The sequence below is a fragment of the Neopelma chrysocephalum genome, unplaced genomic scaffold, assembly GCF_003984885.1.
Source record: "Neopelma chrysocephalum unplaced genomic scaffold, ASM398488v2 Primary Assembly neopelma1_72, whole genome shotgun sequence".
NCBI classification, from domain to species: domain Eukaryota; kingdom Metazoa; phylum Chordata; class Aves; order Passeriformes; family Pipridae; genus Neopelma; species Neopelma chrysocephalum.
The window spans coordinates 9,848,905-9,869,609 of NW_020897732.1; the positions used below are offsets into that span (position 1 = coordinate 9,848,905).

General features: G+C 38.1%; 1 protein-coding gene across 10 annotated transcripts in view; it reads left to right on the forward strand.

Moving 5' to 3' along the window:
* Positions 1 to 20,705, forward strand: part of KMT2C (lysine methyltransferase 2C) — a 198,749-nt gene that overhangs the window by 81,765 nt on the left and 96,279 nt on the right. For all 10 annotated transcript variants that reach the window (XM_027686911.1, XM_027686912.1, XM_027686913.1 and 7 more), the window contains 2 exons: positions 2,186 to 2,325; positions 3,948 to 4,057. In XM_027686911.1, the coding sequence (XP_027542712.1) occupies positions 2,186 to 2,325; positions 3,948 to 4,057 (250 nt within the window). The remainder of the gene's footprint in view (positions 1 to 2,185; positions 2,326 to 3,947; positions 4,058 to 20,705) is intronic.

A 20,705-nucleotide genomic window follows, 5' to 3' on the forward strand; every position in this document is an offset into this window, starting at 1 on the left:
TGCGGGGTTGAGTGCGGTGATGCTGTACGGTGATGCGGGGTTGAGGGCGGGGCGGTGATAGGATGTGGTGATGCGGGGCCGTGGGCGGAGCAGGGTGGGATGCGGTGATGCGGGGCGGGGATGCCGAGCTGCGGGAGGTCCGCGCCGGGGGCCGGGGGTTGGCTGCGGGCGCGGGGGAGGGAAACAATGAGAGAGGCGGCGGCTCTGCCAAACTCAGCCTGTCATGTGCCAGTGCTCAGTGCCCGGGCACTGCTGGCTGCCAGAGAGGCTGTCCGGGGTGTTTCACGCTCGCTGATGTTTCTCAGGTGCACGGTGTGCGTTTGTGTCATCATGTCAGGGGGGTAAGAGTGCACGTTGTGTAATGCCGATGTAGAAAAATAGGTTTTCTTAAAGGTAATAGAGGTAACCTGCTCCCCTCAGACAGTTACTGTATTCTGCAAGTCTATGAAATGTTATTTACCAAAAAGGCTACCTACAAAAGATCAGGATGGGTTGGAAAGTGATTCTATTCAGGGTGAGATTGCAGAGTAAATTGGGATGTTCCGTAAATGGATGGGTTTGATCTTGTGAGAAAGCTTTTTACCCAGAAAAATGCCTCATCGGTTGGGATGTAGTTTTTCTTAAAAGATTCTTTAAACTCCAGTGTTGTGAGTAGCAGTTTAATGTCAGGGGAGGCTCCACTATGAGGGTGATGAGGCACTGGAACAGGTTGCCCAGAGAAGCTGTGGGTGTCCCATCCCTGGAAGTGTTCAAGGCCAGGTTGGATGAGGCTCTGAGCAGCCTGGTCTAGTGGAAGGTGTCCCTGCCCATGGCGGGAGGGTTGGAACTGGATCCCTTCCAACCCAAACCATTCTGATTCCACTGGACATGAGCAGTGTTCAGGAACCAGCTTTGTCAAACACAATGGGTTCATGTAATGCTTTGTTAAGGAGAGTCTTAATGTTGATAGTGTCAGAATTAATAGGTTTTGGAGTGGGTTTTTCTGATGTTCAGCTTTTGTCATGATGCAGGTCGTGAAGATACCATATAAGAGTGGAAAACTTTTAGGGTTTCTTGGGTGGTGCAAGAGAGATTGTTACTCTTTTCCCCATAAACTAAGGGGCTTTTTAATGTATTTATGAATGTAATTGGTGAAGTAAGGCATGCATGGTTTCAGGAAGGCAAAGTTATCACAGTTATTCCAGTGCTTACTATATCTATTGGCAAAAGCATACATTTGGGTTATTAATAGGAAGAGTAGTGAAGTTCAAACAATATTAATAGAAAATGCAGCACCACCTTTCCTACCAATTGTTGAAGCATCAGCAATCAGATCCCTTATCAGTAAGCCTAATGCACATCCTTAGATGTCTAAGATAGTTTTTTGCCTGTAGCAAATAAGGGTGGAGTTACCACTTCTGGTTTGGTTTTGGTTGTTTGTTGTTTTTTTTTTTAAATGGAATAATTTGAGTTGTATAAATTGTTTTCTGTTGAGATTAGAATTTGGGGAAGAAATTAATAAGGTTGTAAAGTAGACCCTTCCATGTCAGCGCAATATAGTAATCTTTACATCACTGCATTTTTTAATTCTGCTCTCCCCCCCCGCCCTTTTTTTAACATCTTGATGGCATTGTATAAAGATGTTATTTCCAAACAGCTTTTTAAGTCCTGGTCTCTTTTCTACCTTCCCCCCATAGCTGCTATATTTTCTATAGGCCCCTCACCTCTGTCAGTCTCCTTTGAGATACTGTCAGTGCTGTACCCTGGGCCAGCTATTGCAGGGAGAAGGGCTTATGAAAGCTGCATCTGGTGGTTGCCACTTGCACCACTCTTTTCTTCCTTCTGCACCCCTTCCTCCCCAGAGTAACACAGACTGATTGCTGGTACCTAAGTGTCCATTCTGAGGGTTGGGCAAGGTTTAATACCGAGCAGAATCAAACTTAAAAAAGAAACATGTGTGTCCTGAAGAACTGGAAGAGCGCAGGCTTGTTTACTGAATAGCAGTTTTAAGTGAAAACTCTTAATGAGGAAAATGTTTGGCTGAAGTCTGAGGAAGAAAGGCTTTTGTACATGTTGATTTATATTTTATCATGTTGGGAAAAATTTTTACTCTCTTGCCCTGAGTTTTGGATCATTTGCTAGTATCTGGCTAATTGAACAAAGAATGTGGTCGCTTCTAAGTGTGTTTTTCTGCTCCCTGATACAGATCTCGATCGAGTATAGCATCATGTACAAGTGTAAGCACCCAAACTGCTTCTGACGATCAGGTTGTCAAAGTCTGGGATGAACTCAGTTTAGTTGGCTTACCAGATGACATTGATGTTCAAGCCTTATTTGAGCCAACAGGTAAGATCTGTTGTTGTCCTCCTTTCTTTCCCTCTCCAGTAGTAGTACAGTAGCTTTAATGACAGCGAGTGAAGTTTTACAGCTGTTGATTTTCTGTGCTCTGTGTTCGTCAAGTGTTTGGTGCTTTGGTAGCTTTTTCCCATGTCAGGTGGTGTTTTTGTATAGACTCCAAGTACTGGACAGAATCCTCAGCTTTGTCTGGGGAAATATTTGTAATCTACCCCTGAACTGGTGTTCAGGTAGTAATACCTTCACTAGCACAATTCTGTTTTGGGTAAAAAAGGAAAAAGAAATGAAGCACAGGTTTACATGATTCTCAGAAGTCTTAATCCTTACTTTACCTAATCTCCTGCTCCAAATATGGGGTTATTGGAAACAGTGGATTTAAAAGAGCAGCCTTGCTAGAGCAATAGCGACATAAAACACTTGTGTGTTTCCAGAATTTGCAGGTTTCCTGTCAGAAAAATCTCTGGTTTGTCATCTGCTCTTTCATTTTAACAGAACTTTTCTATTAACTCAGTTATGAGTTACTTTCTCAGAAAGCATCTATGTCCAAATGCTTTGATGCCAGTAGTCCACTCACATATTTGGCCTCAAAAAATGTAAAGATATTTGTGTGATTTTTTTTCTTTGTGTGATAATATAAATGTCATTCTTTTGTGAGTGTGGAAACTTGTTTCAAAGTCTAATTAAGAGAAAAAAAAAATTAATGGTTTTGTTTAAATGGTTACACCATAGCGTGTGTGGATGGGTGGGGGGGTTATCAATCTACATATTTAAAGTTGCTGTTATTTGTAGATGACTCTTCCCAAGCCTGTACAGAGATTGTTGGGATTTTTGTTGTTGTTGTTGTGGTTTGAATGATTAAGTTGACCAAACATATAATTTCACTAGCTAATGTAAAGCATCATTACTAATCCTTTATAAAGCTGTCACAGAGTTTCTCTGGAAGTATTCATCATTTACACTATGTTTCCCAGAATTAAATTAGGAACTTCTTTTAAGAGATACCTGTTGAATTCTGTGAATTCTAATTTTTTCTGTTGCGTAGGTAAACATTTCTAGTTTTATCTCTGTAACATTTGTTATATTGACACAGGTTTCTCAGTCATTTATGTGGTGCTTCTGTTCATGCTGTATTTTGAGCTTTTAAACATTTTGTGCAAGAATTCTAAAGCATCACATGAGCATGTTCTACATGAACATGTATCCAGTCCTTGGGAGTCCTAAGTTAAGAGTACAAACATAGGCAAAGGTTATCTATGGTGAAATATAAGATCAAATGTAACTGTGTGTGTGCCACACAAGCATTGAATATAGAATTGTAAAGTCATGGAATCCCACACGGCCCAGTGTTGTGGTTATATGATCAGGCAGCTGAAATTTAGAAAATTAGAAACAGATATACAGGTGTGTTATGTATAAAAGCAAACAGCAGAATATTTAGTGTCTGATAGTAACTGGAATATATTCAGTGTGTGATAATGTAGGCATTGAATGTCGCAACAGGAAAAAAGGAGGAAGAGACTATCTGTTCTATCTGGCGAGTGTTTACTGCTGGGACTGAGTTCCACACTTAGAGGAAGTACAACCCAAGCTCTTTCTCTTCCCTGCTGCATTAGGTCACTGCTGGGCTCATCACCGCTGTGCGGAGTGGTCAGTGGGAGTCTGCCAGACTGAAGAGCAGCTATCGGTGAACGTGGACAAAGCTGTTGTCTCAGGGAGCACAGAAGTGAGTAAAAGCACTTGAATGCTCGAGTCTGTAAAAAAATACACGTTTGCAATAAGGTTTCTTCGTACAGGTCTTTATGATAAAATCTACCGTTGCAATTTATTAAAAAGGCTTAGGGAGTTGCACGGAGTATGTTGTTAATTAGTTTAGAGGTAACTGGAGTGTAAGAAGTACCAGACTGACCAAAACAAATTAGAGACAAAATCAAAATAGAGTTCAAATTAGGAAATACTCTTCTAGGCAGAGGAAATATTTGTGTTGCCACTTTATATTAACTATGTGACTCAAATGTAATAAATTTCTCGGTTACTTTCATACCAGTTTCAAAAAAGCAGGTTAGTATAGAAAAACTAGTTTCTTCCACAAAATGTTAAATAGTTACTTTAAATACCGATAGAAATACCTATGCAAATATTTAATCTTTTAATTTGAAATGGTAATGTCTTTAAATAAGTAGATACCTTCGAAAAGGGTGAACTCCTGGTGTCCCATTCTGATAGGATTTTGAAATGTTGAAGACGTATTTCACATTGTTTTTACCACGTGTAGCCATATTTTTTTGTCATATTTAATCACATATGATGGGGGTTTTAATAATTTTATTATTTTTTATATTAAGTCAGCCATGCTATCAACAAATCTGTGTCATTTTTACTGTTTTTCCCATGATCATGTTTAGGCCTTTTTTTACTTGAGTATTCTTATTTTTCATGCATTATATTAGGACAAAAATATTCTGCAAAAGATACCAATAGATATTCTCCATTGTGTGGGCTAAAAAGCTGCTTTAAACCAGTGTTAGATACATAGATTCAGCTTTCCTTGCACCTTCTAATTCTTCTCATACTGAATAAATGCTTTGTTTTGAATAATTTAATTGATTTCTGTGTTTCTGCTTTCAAAATAAAAGACTATTCAGAATGAATGAACCTGACAATATTAAGCTCCAGATGAGCTTGCAAATGTTAAAACATTTGTATCTGTATGTCTATATATAAAAGACTACAATAAGAATTGAAAGAACATCCAAAATTGAATACTTATCTTTTTATCTCACCCCTGAAAAATCTTTGTCCCCTTGTTTTTTGGCTAATGACAGTGGCTTGGAGTCATTTTGTGATCAGCTCATTCTCATCAACAGTCATTTTCATCGTAATATTCTGGTTTCTAACAGAAGTCCTGTTTGAGGTGTTCAGGTCTGTGCTTTGCTCTGTTGAATTTCATCGTGTTTTTGTTATTTCAGTTTCATTTCTTCCTGTGTGGTACCTTCCCCCTCCCCTGTGCCCCGGGGTGAAGGTGCCTCACGGTTATGTCATCAGTACCTTTTAAGTTTTGCATAGATGTTTATAATGGATGTATTTAACTAAGAGTTTTTGAAGAATGGCACATCCCTCTGGTGTTGCAGTTTCCATTTTGTCCCTGTCTTTTCACGTGCTGTGCTGTAGCTTCACTACCGATCTTTTCAAATTCAACAAGTAATTTTTAGGTACCCCTGTTGCACAGGTTTCAGTGCAATGCAGAGAAAGGAGAGAACTTTGAATCAGGTGCTATTCTGCTTATTTTCTCTTCAACCTTTGCTGGAACCATTGAGAAACTTCCTTTGTGTAGTACAGTAGTCAGCCAGTGAAGAATGAGGCCGATTTGATTATTCTCTTTTATCCTTCTTGTGATGTCCCCAGAGAGAGCAGAGTAAAGGCACAACTGTGAGGAACAGCTAGATGGAATGGGATTTTGTTATCCCACGATCACACCAGGGAATTGTTTGCTTTTTATTTTTATTTTTTCCAAAAAATAAGGAATAAACTCTCCTGTAGTTTGCTGTTCCTGACCACAGAGCAGATATATAGGGGTTGCTCAAAGAGTTTGTGTAGAATTGATTGGGAGCCCAAGTAATTCTCTGTTTGCTTGTGTCCAGGCTGTAGTGCTTGGTAATAATTTTTCCATTACTTTTTAACTTGTCTCTAAGATAAAGAAGGCAGAAAAAAGTATAAGGTGTGGTTATCCTATGTGATAGTAGAAAAGCTCAAGGGAAGATATTTTCTTTGTGTGAGAGATTTTTAAAAAACTTTGAATGAAAGATGTAATAATAAATTTAATGTATGTTTTTTACAGCATCTTTGCATTTGGGCTTCTTTCTAGTGTGATGTTACTGCATTTTAAAAGAAAAGTTCTGTTTAGATGTTCTGAATACTGTTGGCAATGCAGATGCAAGTATGTGCTCAGGGCACACAGAAAAATAATTTAAATAAAACCAAGCTGTATGCTATTTCCTCTACTTGCCACCAAATTTGCTTTGGGTTTTGTTGTTGTTTGCTTGGTTGGGGATTTCTGTCTTCTTGGAAGTCCTTCTGGCTTGAGGGACTGGTTTATGATGTGGTCTGCAGCATTGACATCTTTCCTTAGCTGGGAAAGTACATTTTCTTTTCCTTCTGTTCATGTAAAAATGAATTTTTGAAGTGTAACAAACTTTTGATAGTATAGTGCGTTGGTTTAGGCATTTTAATTTGCAGAGAGCAAGCATTTTTTGGGGCTGTTCTTACCTTGAAAGTCTCTTTAATTTGTAAGCTACATTCATGTTTCTCATTAGTTAGGCTGCCTTTTGTTTGCAAATCTGTTTTAACTGGATATGACAGTGTTTCTTATTACTCTGTTTACCAGTTGAGATGTCCATTTGGCTTCACTGAACTTGTGACTGCATTAGTAAAGCTTGTGTGGACATGTTTCATTGAGCTGTTCCAAAGTATGTATGTTAATTCATTTGGGTTTTCTTAGTGGCCCTTGTTTACTGAAGTACAACACTGTGGAGATCTCAGTATCTGTGGATGTCTCACAAAATACCCTGCTTAGCATATCTTTCTTCTTCAGTTCTTTCTTTTGATTCACTCATTTTGAAGGCCTGGCAAAGACATCTGACCAGCTCATTTCATGTATTTGTGTCTAGACAGAGGCAGGTTCTTTGACTTTCTTTCAAAGTCTTGGGTTTGCTGTTCTTTGCTATTCATGAGTGCACATACTCTGTAGGTGTGAGGTGTTTGAAGTCCTGTGTGTCATGTTGGTTTATGGCAACAGACAAAGAAAAGCTGGAATATGCAGTCAGGTTTGTGGTAGTAGATGTGCTCTGCCCTCATCTATCACGATGTGGTGTAGGTGCCTCAGTTCATCTCACTGCTTGTCTTGCTTATCTCAGCAAGGCAGAGTAATGGATTTTCCCAGAACTCCTTTCCAAGTTTAAAGGGTCATAAGGAAGAAGTGGTGATCCTAGTGACAAGCATAGTGCCAGTGCTTTTCTCAGGATGACTCTTAATAATTCACCTAATTATCCATGGAACTTGTACAGTGTGAAAGGTAAAGAACCTCAACACCCAGAAATGGCAGTTCCTTCCCCCACTACTTTAATAGGGTTTCATGGGGTTTTGGAGTAATTTTGTTTCAAATTTTGGAAGAAAAGAGCTCTTCAAAATATAAATAGGGAAGAGAAAATCTCCAGTGATTTGTTTGATCCAAAACTTAACTGAATTTTCTTATAATTCATAAGTGTTTTGCTCAGTATATAAAGATGACCACAGTAAAGAAAGCTGTCATGTTAGCTTTATGAGGACAGACTTTTGTTGATAAGGTGTTTCTGGAAATATTTGGGATAAGATGCAAAGATGGTATGAAATGGAGACTTAGTAAGATAAACTAATAAAAGAAACTGATTGAACAGAAATTAGATTTTTCTGGAAAAAAAAATAAATGTGGACAAGCAGAGTTTTCAGCTTTCTCTTGTATTTCTGGCTTCAGTCTTATGCTTTTTTAACTATGCTGCTTTTTTATATTTGGAAATGTGAACTTACTGGCATTACCATTTTAAATGTAGAGGCCTTTAAGGCTTGCATCTGCTCAACTTTAACAAGATTGGTTTCTGAAATATTTTCAGGTATTTTTTAAATACTGCTTTGTAATTTTCATGTTTATTTTACGTATATTGAGTAGGTTGCTCTTTCTCTAAAGCTTACTACTTGTCTGCCTTACACTGTCTAGCCATAGCTCCTCTGTATGCTACAGAGTCCCAAATAAGGTGAGCTGCTTTTTTTCCCCCCAATATGTAAGTAGCTCAATTCAAAGAGTGAGTTTAAGGAAGTAGCTATTGTGTTTGAACTACTTTTGAACAAACTGTGCACAAGAAAGGAATGCTATGGTAACTTTCCCAGCCAGCTTTCTTTTCTGATAAGATGTAGAAAGCAGTTTCCAAGTCTGGGAGGGTTTGTCAAGGACACCAAAGTCAAAGAAAACAGTGTTGATGGAAACCAAGGAGGAGGTTCCTATCTGCTTAAAGACTGAATAGGAGAAACATGGTAGTAATGAAAAGTCTAAAACAGTCATTGCAAAATTCGCTATTACTCTGTTTCTATTTTATAAAATGTGGATTTCTGTTTGCTTTGAAATTCTCTATAGCTGTTTACATATTTATCTACTTCACAGCTTTTATGGTGTTTTTTTTTTCCAATAATACTCAAGTGTTTCTTCAGGACCAAGACTCTTGCAGCCAGACAGCTGAAAAATCGCTGTAATCTTCTTCCACCCATCCATTTTTTTTTTAGTTAGTTAATCAGGGCAGTGTCTCCTCTCTCTACAAGGCAGCTGTTTGCAGCTCCTGCTGGGTTTCTGCAGGCAGCGTTTGGCATGTTGTCCCTGCTGAGAACTGGAGGACTTGCTGCCTTGCAGAGAGGCTAATCAAGAGTGTCTTGCCTTGTTCCAGGCTCAAAGTGATCTGCTGTTTTGCCACTCCTCTCTCCTGTCAGCCCTTTTCACGTGGTAACACAGTCTTGATTATTTTTTATTTTTTTTTAAGGCAGCTTCCCTTGAATTCTGTCACCAGAGGATCGGGCTGTTAGTAGATGCTTCCAAGTTGGGACATTGTTACAAGGCTTGCATATTAAATGTCTCACTCGAACCCCTTTTCATCCACTGTTTTTAATTCTTTGCTCCAGACTCGATTCTAGCTAGACCAGAAAGAAATAAATTGAGGGAAAAGTCGAGGAACATTTAAAAGGTTTATACATCTTCTAAAAGGGTTTGTCCATATTTTGTATATATCTTCACCCCTCAGCCTCAATACATTTCTCATCTTGTTGAAACTTTTCCATGTTGTTAGTGGTATGTGTGAGCATGTGTTTTATTTGTGCTGCTTCAAGTTGAAAACCAATTTGGCTAAAATAATACTTCCTTTTGTTGTTCCATGTGTGTAAAAGTGAAGAACAACATCCTAATATACTGTAAACTTCATAAACTGTGGAGGTTTGCGCCCATTTAGCCGTAACAATTTTTCATTTGGTTTTAGTTTTTGTGGACAAAAACTGTGAGAAATGGTTTAGGTGACAGAATCCTGCATGTAGGGATGGTGTTGGCTTCATATATGTCTCAACCTAGAGGAACAGAGCATGGAGTGATGTCTTTTTTTTCTAGAGTGCAGGATTTGCAATTCCTTGATGCTGTAAAACCTCCCTTCTTCCTTTTTCATTATTGGAAGAGCTACTAATTATTCAAGCCAGGGAAAAACCCATTAAGAGAACATAATTTATCATAATTTATACCATTTCTGGGCAAAGTCCTCTGTATTTGCCTATTTTTCAAGGACAAGCTTTGTAACGTGGAGCTGAATGAGCAACTCTGGAATTCGGAAGTTCCTCTCCCAACTCTTGAATTTTTTATGGTTCTTTAGCTCACACAAGGCACTTGCCTTCTCCTCATCTCCCTTCACTGCAGCTTGGGAGTGACTACCTGGCTGCTCTTTGGTGTGGCTTCTGATTTTATCTTACCGCGGGTTTTTTCCTGTAGTTGCTTTTGTCCTGCAGCTGAGGAAGGAAGTACTGCAGGAAATATTCTTCCAAAATAAAGTCTCTACTTTTTTTATGGGTGGCTGTCTCTTAGAGAACTCCAGCACAGAATGTGCTAGTGAAAGACTAGAGGAATACTGACATATGTCTCATCAAGAAGACACTTACATGTGCTTTGGGTTGGTACTTTCGTTCAGTTCCTGGCATGTTTTAGACAAACTGTTACAGTTCAGCTGTTGGGGGCCATGGGTTATTTTAGTTTTGCATTAATTTCTCTCTTGTTATTTTGGGAGTTTCTCTAGAGATTTGTCACCTTTTCCCTGCTGTTGAAGACGAGTGTTGTTTTTAAAGGACCATAGTGACTAAGGCTACATGTTTGGTAATAGTTTAACACTGCAAATTATCTTCCCTGAATTGCTCTGTGTCAAAGTGGTTTGGATTTTGATCACCTAAAGCCAGATCCTTTGTGTCTTGGAGCATATGCATCAGATTGTTCTTACAGCTTGTTAATGACATCAGAAAGGCTTTGTCAGTATTTTATAACTGTATTTTCCAAGTTCTGCAAAGCACCTGCATTATCTTAAAGTTATCATAGTTGGCTGTGGTTTACTGTGTGTAATTCTTCTGGTACACTTTTGTACTATATGATGTCAGTACAGCTTTGGTAAATCTATTCAGGTTCAAGAAATGCAATGGGATCTGTATGTGTATGTGTATCTGTATTTTTGCAGGTCCAGCAGTTTGAGGACAGATATTTGCCTGCTTAGTAAAAGCTACAGTTTAATTCTCATTAGTTCAAGGTATTCTTTTGTTTGAGCCAAAATAAGCTTTACCATGACATATTGTTGTTCATTTGAGATCATAGAATCACATAATGATTTGGATTGAAAGGGATATTAAAGATCAATTCCAACCCCCCTGCATGGGCAGGTGCACCTTCCCTAGACCAGGTTGCTCCGAGCTCCATGACAGGACAAGGGGGAATGGCTTCAAACTGAACGAGAGTAGGTTTAGTTTGGATTTAGAATGGACAAAATTCTTCCCTGTGAGGGTGGTGAGGCACTGGCACAGGTTCTCCTGAGAAGTTGTGGATGCCTCATCCCTGGAATTGTTCAAGGCCGAGTTGAACAGGGCATTGGACAACCTGGTCTTGTGAAAGGTGTCCCTGCCTGTCACAGGGGGAGTGGAGCAGGATGGTCTTCGATGTCCCCTCAACCCAAACCATTTTTTAACTCTGTGATTCTGTTTTTTTCTTCTGCGGTGAAACACAGAACAGAAACATGTAAATTACACTTGCCACAGATAAAGAGTATTGTTCCCTATCAAAACACAACACCTTTAAAACTACAGCTTAGGACTTGGCTTTCAAAGGACAGTTTTCAGTTTCCACAATTATCTCATAGATCACATTTTCTAGAGCAAAATAAAATACATTTTTCTATATCCCTGCTGGTATTTAAGACAGTGAAGTAATAGTTAAAACAGAGTAAATGCAAATCAGGAACTTTACGCTTCTCTGCTTCTAACATGTTTCTGTAATTATTTTGGCACATAAATTATGGATACCTTGGGATCTAATTAGACTCCACACTTGCATGTGGATCTTCAGTGGTGTATTTAGAAGTTGTAAAGGATTGCTCTGAACTAGAGTGGTCTGTCTGAATAGTGTGGTCATAAAGCAAGAGGCAGTAGCATGTGGGAAAAATGTGGCTAAAGTAAAGACTAAGCACTTTTGATGAATGAAGGAGTCTGAAAATTATTTTAATTTTGAGTTTTTCATTTATTGAGGAAAAAAAAGAACTTCATTTATTTTCCTACTCTTTCTGATGTGTTTCTTGCTCATGAATGCTTTGGTACTGGGGTAAGTCTGGGTACGTTATTGAAGGAGTGGTTGTAAGTGTTGCTTGTGTCAGTGTAATTGAGGTTTGTTGAATGAGGAGCTGATCTGTTTTTTCCTCCCTCATCAGTTGTTAGATGGGTTGATATTGCACATTTGTACTGTCTGATGTGAGATACACTGTTATCATTAAGTTATTCTTCAGGTCAACCAGCCAGTGAAAAAAATGAAGGTATAAAAAGCTGCAGAATTAAACTGAAACTATTTTATTAAAAACTTGTTTATAGAATAATCTTATAAATATTAGGCTGACTTTTTCCCCAGCCAAAATCTCATTTAAATAAGTACAGATTTTTTTTTAGTTATTTTCTCATAATTTAACACTGTTATTGTTAACATTCCAGTAAAGCTAATACTATGCTTCAGTGTGTTAAGGTCTTTGGAATTTTTACAAGTGGAAAAGTTTATTATAAATATAAAGAAATATTTATTTCAAGGCTATATGACACATACCCAATTTAGCACTTTTTTAAAATTAGTATCTCAAGAACAAAAGATGTTCTTTTATCTAGAGACATAAAGCATTGTCCTCTTCATGTGCTAATATAGAGTATCAATATGCCAAATATTGTCAAAGTGTTTGATTTGGAGCTTTTTCTGGGTGCTTTTGGGGGAGTTTGTTTCATAACAAGTGCAAATATATTAATGTGACTTTTCAATCTCTGTAGTAGTTCCTTGCCTGATAACCTGTTATCATCATGATTCTGACCTGTTGATTAGAAAGATCACATGTGCATGTGAGACCTGTTTAGCTATAGCTAATTTTTATATCATCTTCATCATGTTGATTGTATTTACTAGAGGAAGGCAGCCTTTAATTTGTGAATCAAAGTTTGGAAGAGAATTTTTCTTCTCAGATGAAGCAGAAGGAAAGATGTACATTTTTAAACAATTTTTTTTTTTAAATTTTTCTTTTGATGTACTTTGTTCTGAGCCTTCTGTGAAATAACATGTTTGTATCCCTACCTATTTGTTTTCAAGTATATGAAAAAAAAATATTGAGAATTTATCTGCATAGCAAGTAGTGCTGTAAGTGCACATTACAACTCACTGATCAGAGTGAAACTGTGTCTTGTTCCTTCTTTGGTCCATAAGAACTAAGTTCTAGAGCTTAACCCCTGCCAGGTGTTGCAGAGGGACAGTGACCAGTGCATGGATTCTAATATATACATTTTAGGTTTAAGTAATAAGCTTTTTTCCAGAGTAAAGGAGGACTTTTCACAAGTTGTCTCTTTTTTCCAATGCAATAATAAAAGTTCTCTTCCTTCTTTGCTCGGTTCCCCCTGCAGTTTTGTGACCTGAGCAGAAGCACAATGCCATTGTCCCTGGAGGTGTTCAAAAAGCAACTGGACGTGGCACTTGGTGCTCTGGTCTATTTGACGAGGTGATGATCAGTCTAAGGTTGGACTTGATGATCTCAGAGGTCCAACCTAAATGATTCTGTGATTTCTGGCAGGTGAATCCACCTAAATGATCCTTCCCGCAATAACTGCATTTCTGGAATACGGTAGCAAACAAGGAAGGAAAATACTTGGATTACTTAGGCAGCACAGAGTGACTTTCCTCAAGGTAGTTTGTGTGGCATCATCTAAAGGGAAACCTTTGATTTTTCAGGCTCATCCATTGCTCTTTCTCTCCCAGTGCAGTGGCTCCCGTGGGTGCCAGGAGGAGGTTCTGGGGGAGCTCACCCTGGGAGCGCTGTCTTGCCACTGAAGTAGGAAAGCAGAGTCAGCCTTAGAATTTTCAGTCTGTAGGTGTTTTTCAAGCTGAATGCTTTGAAAAATGCACCTTTCTTGATCTCCAGATGTTGAATAGGTGGATACTGGAATCGGGAGAGAGATTGTTGCTCCAAAGGCATTTCTGGGAGGGTTTTGATGCTGAAGAGACGACGGGCATTGTGGATGCTGAGGGCAGTCTGTGAGGTGTAGGAAGCAGATAAAATGGACCAGGGGCACAGAGGGAGACAGAAGCAGCAATAGGCCAGCACTGAAAGCCAAAAAGCCTGGCTGAGAAACATGAAAGGCCGATGTTCCTGGAGGAATTTCCAGTGCAGGTTTCCTTTATTCAGTAACATTCACGGAAATAATTTACTGAAAGCTCTGAAGTGAAATTGTTCAGTGTGTGTTCCAAACTGCTGAAGTATGTTTCACAAAGACCTTTTCTTCCTTTTGCATGACTTGAGTGGAAAACACTTTTTTTTTCATAATACGCCCAAAGAAAGTCTCTATGTTTTTTTCCTCCTCCAAATCCCCTCCAGTGTATTTCTTAAATGTTACTCTGAGCATTGAGGCAATGACCTAATAGTTCACTAATATTTTATTTCAAGATTTTATAATCTGTGGGGAGTTATGTGTTAAAACCAGGGTGAACCTGATCTCTGAAGAGCACAGAAAGCTCACTAAAGGAAAATTGCACTGTGGCTTAAATTAAGAATGTACCTTCTTCCTCGGCTAACGTTACAGTTTGCTGGTGGGACTGACCCATTTCAGGGCTTTGTAGTAGAACATGAGAATGTGGATACTTGGGCTTTTCCTTTCTCCTGTCTTTCTGTGCTCAGCAGCAGTGGCATAGTCCTTCAGTGTCTGCAAAACAGAGAAAATTACAATGCAATGTCCCCATATTTTATATGTGGAACACAGAAATAACAAGGTGTTATTTCAAATATATATAAAATTATTTGCAAATGTATTTAAAGTGTTATCTCATTCATATTTTTGGCAAATAAGAAGACTGGAGCTCTCTATATATTGAAAAAAGGCAGGAAAGTATACCCGTCTCTTTAACAAACATGTCAGCAGTAAGTCCATATAAATTTACACAAACAAGTGTGGCAGTACCACCAATCTCCTTTGTAGGCATTTGAATGCAACCCTCATTTTCCAACCTTACAACCACCTCACTCGTGGCTGCTTCTTATTTAAATATTTTATTTTCAGTCTTTTCCTTAGATAATGTAGATCGATCTGTTGGGTTTTTAGTGTTGGTGCTCAAAGGTCTAATTTTGCCTTTGTGTGAAAGTTGTATTTATGAAAAAAAGGCTAATCAGTCTTTTGGAGTTAATACTGGTTAGTTTTCATCAAGGACAGGTCCTCATTATCCTTTGAGCATTATAGAAATTAAAAGGCATCTTCAGCAGCTTGTTCCTTAATATATAGCACAGGAATAAAAGGAAAAAATACCTTCATGGGACTTGCTCAGCTGTAGCATTGTTTGGTTAGTGTTGGACTCTACTCTTGGTTTCATAGCAGTTTCCCTTTTAAAGAGTATTTTATTTAAGCATGTCTCTTAAATTTATCATGGATGTGGGTCACATGCTTTTTTTTGAATGAGAGCTTTAAAGTCCAGACTCTTTAATGAAATTAGAGTTACAAAGTGGTTTTGATTATTCCAGTCAAAAGAGTCTGGGTTTTTTTCCTGCTTAATACAAATTATATTATAGGTTTTCATTTGGAGTTTTCACCCATCCTTAAGAAAAAATCATGCAAACATATTTTAATTTAAAACTCAGGAGTGCTCATATTACTCTGTTGGCATCAGTTTGCTTTTAAGCAGTAGCCTAAAAACTACTTCTGAGATTGGTGTACTCAGCAGCTTGCAAAATCAAACCATTAGCAAAAAATAGTTTTGAACTCCCTGAAGATTTTATTATTGACTTCCATTAGTGTAAGTCCTGTCCCAGAGTTGCAGATTGAGCATAAATATTGCAGGCATCAGTGTGAAGTAGTGCCATTAATGCAGGTGTCGTTGAGTGTTTTTTTAATAACATGGAACAAATCAGGCATGAGAGACACATCTTATGAATCTTCACAAATGTGGACCAACTACCCTTCATGTGCAAGTGCATCACGCTCAGTGATAAATACAGACATTACTTGCATTAAAGCTATTTTTTCCTAATGATCCAGGGAACTATTGGTACTCATTTCTTTATGTGAAAGAATTAAGATTGTTTATTTTCATTTATATGGTTGTCCTCTCCATTCTGCAGATCTGACCTGGGAATAAAAAGTAGGCAGACAATAGTAGGCCTGCTGCCAATAATGAATGTGTAGGTGTTCCATGAATCATAGTAATGATTAATACTGAGAATCCTATTGAGTAATATTAATTGAAGAACTAATGAAGTGGCATGTTTTCAAATCAGCACTTCCCATAAGCTTTTTTACCAGTGTGCTTTTTCTTTGGTGATATTAATGTTTTCTTTCAAAGATGTCATTTTCCTCTTCAGTACATCAGGGAGGGAAAGGAGCTGCTAGGAAATAAATAAATATTTGTTTCCTAAAGCATCTAACATTGGTAAAACAACTCGATACACTAAATTGCAGTGACATGATATCACTTCAGATACAATGAGAATACATGTATTCAGTCTGCAATCTGGACACATTTTTTATATAAAACTGCAGGTATTTCCATGTCGAGCCTTTTCCCTTCCAATTTTTAGTTTATAATGTAATATTTCCTTCTGCTCAGAAAGTTTTCCCCACTCTGCTTCGGTATAAAAGTGCCTTGCAAAGAACTGGGAAGAATGGCAGAATCTGCAGAATAAATAGAGAATCTGAATCTAAATAAATTGCTTGTCAAATATCCAAGCAAATGTTGAGAGTTTTTTTCCTTTCAGTTACTGCAGGTTGTTACAGCAATATTAGGTGTTATTTGTGTAGTATTTCCAGGGAGATGTGTTGACAAATCATAAACCTTTGAAAGCCAATAGAGAACTTCTAGAGAAATAACACAAGAAGACCGTTCAGTTGTTACTGTTATTCTTTGGGCTTTGTGAGGGAAATGCTCATTTTCCAAAATGTAAATGGATTTAATACATTCAATAAGTAAGAGTTTCGGGTTTTTCAAATGTCATACCAGTCGAGTTTTTTTAATGAGAGTAACTTGAAATGGGTGGAGAATCGTTGTGGGGACTGTTACCATTACACATCCATCACATCAGAGTGTGCCTTGGGCACCTCCAGAATGTTTGCTTCCTGTCAGATATAAAATGCTGTGATGGATAAGTCCCCCGGTAAAGGTTGGACCTGGCAGCAGTGCTCACTCCTCTGAGAAACTCAAAGGTCAGAACACTCAAGGTTCTGGTAGGACTAGAAGCTGAGCATCACAGTTATGTATTGTTGTGCTTTCACTCTTAATTTTATGTGAGCTTGTTGTGTTTGGTACTTCTGGAAGTTCATTTCTGTAGGTGAGTGCACTGTTACAGTCTTATGCACCGGTGCAGGGGGTTTTTCAGTCCTTGCTGAACTCTTTTAAGTGAAATAAATCAATTTTGTCGTAAACCATCTCTTGCGTTATGGATGTTTTAAGTCAAATATTCATCCTAGTACTGTGACAGCGTTGTTATCTTAACACTGTCACAGCATTAGGATGTCATCTGATGCTGAGATTTCTGTGCCATCAGATAAAATTGGTTTTAGAAAACAGTGCAATCATCTTGATTGTTTTAACCATCTGAACAGCTCTCTAATGCTACTGGACTGCTCACATGAATTAGCTGAGCAGCCTGTGTCTCTTGAGGAGTTTATTTGCAGATGATGATGATTATTAAGCCCAGGAACCGCAGTGAAGTAGACTTTCCACTGTGTTAACATGGGGACAGTTTGTGTTTAGGACTTGTGGCCTCACTGTGGACTTAGAGCCTGGTCTGTGTGGAAAATGCACTGCCCAGAGCGTAACAAGGAATCCACGATGCGACTCTCAGAACCTCAGGCTGGCTCCTGCTCTTTCTCCAGGCCCATGTCTTTTGTTGTTGACCCAAATTGTTTCCCCTTCACTAGCTCTGATGTATTATTCATGTTATTTCAATGCAGTTTTACTTTTGATAAAGGAATGGGATTTCCCCATCTGACTAAACATGGTGAGAAAAAGCTTTTAGGACATTATTCTAGACCTAGTTTAGCTGTAACCAGCTGAAATATAAATATGAAAACCTCCTTGTCCTGTCGTTAGAGATTAAGGAAAAGCATTATGAAGAAAAGGGACTTGGTTTTACTTTGTGCTACATATGAAACAGAAGCTTCATCTAATTGATTGTGCCTCAGTCCTTCAGGAGTGTCAGAAGCCTGTTACACATAACAACGTTAAAAACCATGTGGAATCTTGTGGGGGAGAAAAGGAATTTTAATGTAAAAGAGGCCAAGTAGGAATTGGTGCTGAAACAGAAGTAAATATGTACATTTACTAAGGGAATCTGTGACATATAAAGCACAACACTAATCCCTGGCAGTTCTTTTCCATTCAATGGCACTAACATCTTTATAATTAAGAGCAATGGAATTATTTAGAGGAAAACTGTGTACTGTTATAAACCATTCTTTTTTTAATTGAACAGCTGTAATTTCTACCAATGGAGCAAACTATATTATAAGAAAATGATTATTAGTTTAAAATGCAAAGTTAAATGAATGCAAAATTAACAAACAGATGGTGAAGAATTATTGTGCTTTATTTTACTCCTGGGTAAAAGGGCTCATGCAGGATTGTAAAAATGTCATCACACTTCGTAAACCTGAAAGCAAACAGAATTTGCAGTTGTGCACATCTGTTTTGGGACACTGCTAAAGGGTTAGAAGAATCAATGTTGTTTTCAAATAAGGGTATTCATCAAAAGGATATCATTTACTTAGCAGTTATGGCTTCTGCTAAGCATCAGACTTAATGTTCTGTGGAATTCATTACAAAATTTGGCAGCTTTTTTCTTCACAAGCTACTGAGGCAGCGTACTGCAAAACTGAACTGAACAGCCCCTTCTTATCCTCCCCTCCCTGAAGCCCAGAACAACAGTTGAATAACCTGCTTAAATGTTTGACCAGTAATTTCAGGATTTTAAATTCTAGATCAAGATGTTGCACTTCATGATGCTTGCCCAAGGAAATATCAGTGATGGAAGAGGATGGAAAGTCAAGGGGCTTGTTTATTTCAGTGGCTAGTGAGTTGAAAAAAGAATTATATAATGTTTTGGGAGGAAGAATGGGAGAAATATGTTTAAGTGACTAATTTAGTCAAATCGGAAAAACCCCCAAACCTAAAAGCCCCAGCCAGATAAAACACGTGAAGCTTTTATTAGAAAAGAAATTATATTAATGTTCAAGCTGGTAGTTTCAAAGTATGCCATCTAATTGCTTTGTTTGAGCTCAATTTACAGAAATTAGTGAACTGAAGATGTAGGATTTTGTTTACGATGACTCTGTGCCATTTGGAGAGTGCAATTTAGGAACAGCCAAGGAAATAGGAATTATGAACAATAAGGTACTGATTGCAGTCAGTGGGGAAGGAATACTAAGGAGGTGCTCACTAATGAGGGAGGTATTAAAGGCAGGAAATTCTTGTATTTTTTTATGTCTGTACATAATCCAGAGTTTCTTGTCACCCCGTCCCTTCTATTACCTTGTAAATTAGGTGTATCATTGACTATATATAGTGATTTTGGCCGATGTGAATTTTCTGTTAAATTAGGGTAATATACCTACAAAATCTTTGTTAAAAGAGCACATTATTAAGATGATAAAATTGAAACACAAAGTTAGAACATGTCAGAAGACAGGTTGTCTGCACATAATTAACGTCCTTTGCATACAGTTATTGTCCTTTGCACACAATTAGTGTCCTTTGTGCATATGCCTGATTATGCATCTTTAATTGTGTGGTCACATGCAGAACAGTTTGTGCCTCCTTCAGTCCATGGGATGGACATTTCTCTCTTAGTATAAACCTCTTCAATATTACATTTTTTCACTGTTGTTCAATGTGCAGGTATGTAGACTTTAAATACTGCTGAAAGGGAAGAATTACTCATTTCTGCATGATTTTTTTCTATGATGTTTTTATGTAATAAACACATGAATAACTTGTCTATAAATTTTTCCAAATAGCATATTTATGTGGCCTTGTTATGCATCTTAGGCTACATTTTCCCTCAAGAGAAGCTGAATTTATTTATATCTGCTGACTTGGATGACAAATCGAAATAGTTTCAAAACTACTCAGACTTACTTAAAAAGTTGTGCTGATATTGTGGTTCTTCCTTCACTCTGTTGAAGCTGTGAGTGCACAATCTATGTAGAAATCCAGGCTGACTTTTTACAGGGGAAAGAAAACTCCAAGCTTTTAACAGTAAGGTTAAAGACTAAAAAAAAAATTAGGAAAAATTTTACTTAGTGCCCTGTCCCGTATCATAAAGGAGCTTCATGAAAGCAGGGAAACTAGAACTCTTTTGCAGGTCATTGCTCAGTTGCCATAACTAAGTGGGTTTTTTTCTCTCATAAGGCATCCACAACTTTTCCCAATACATCCTTTTTTTCCCTCTACAAACTAAGCTCAGTCTTAGAAGGTTTATTTAATGCAGAGACTTCTTTTAAGAGGTCTATTTTATGCATTAAATCCACGTGTGATCTGTAATCCTTCTTGTGTTTTAGTGTACATACATAGTCGTGCGTGTGTCTTTAACCTGTGTCTCCCTGTCTCTGAGTTGCCTTGTATTTGTCTGACTGTATTATTTCCTTGTGTCAGGGAAAAAAAGGAAAAGGCAGACCTCCCAAACTGCAGGTTTAAAACCTTTGTGGCTACACACAGAGCTCTGCTATTTGAGCTGACTGAGTGATAGCGATACAGCACTAGGAGTCAGAGGACAGCCTACTTTTCCTCCTTGTAATCTTCATCCAATTTCAGCTGCCTCAGACTTCTGACTTTTTGTTCAAGCTGATATTTTTAGCCACTTCCACTCTTCCTTGTTCTTCCTGCATCCTTTCTCCTTAACCTTTCTATTCCCTTTTCCCTAAGTTCCTTTTGAGATCTGTCCCTTCATCGTTTCCTGTGTCTTAGCTCTTCAGTTCCCTTAGCTCTTTATCCAATTTTAGTATCCAGGTTTGGTTAATTGGCTCTTGAAGTGTCATCCCTGCCCCTTCTCAGCTTCCATCTCCCTCCATGG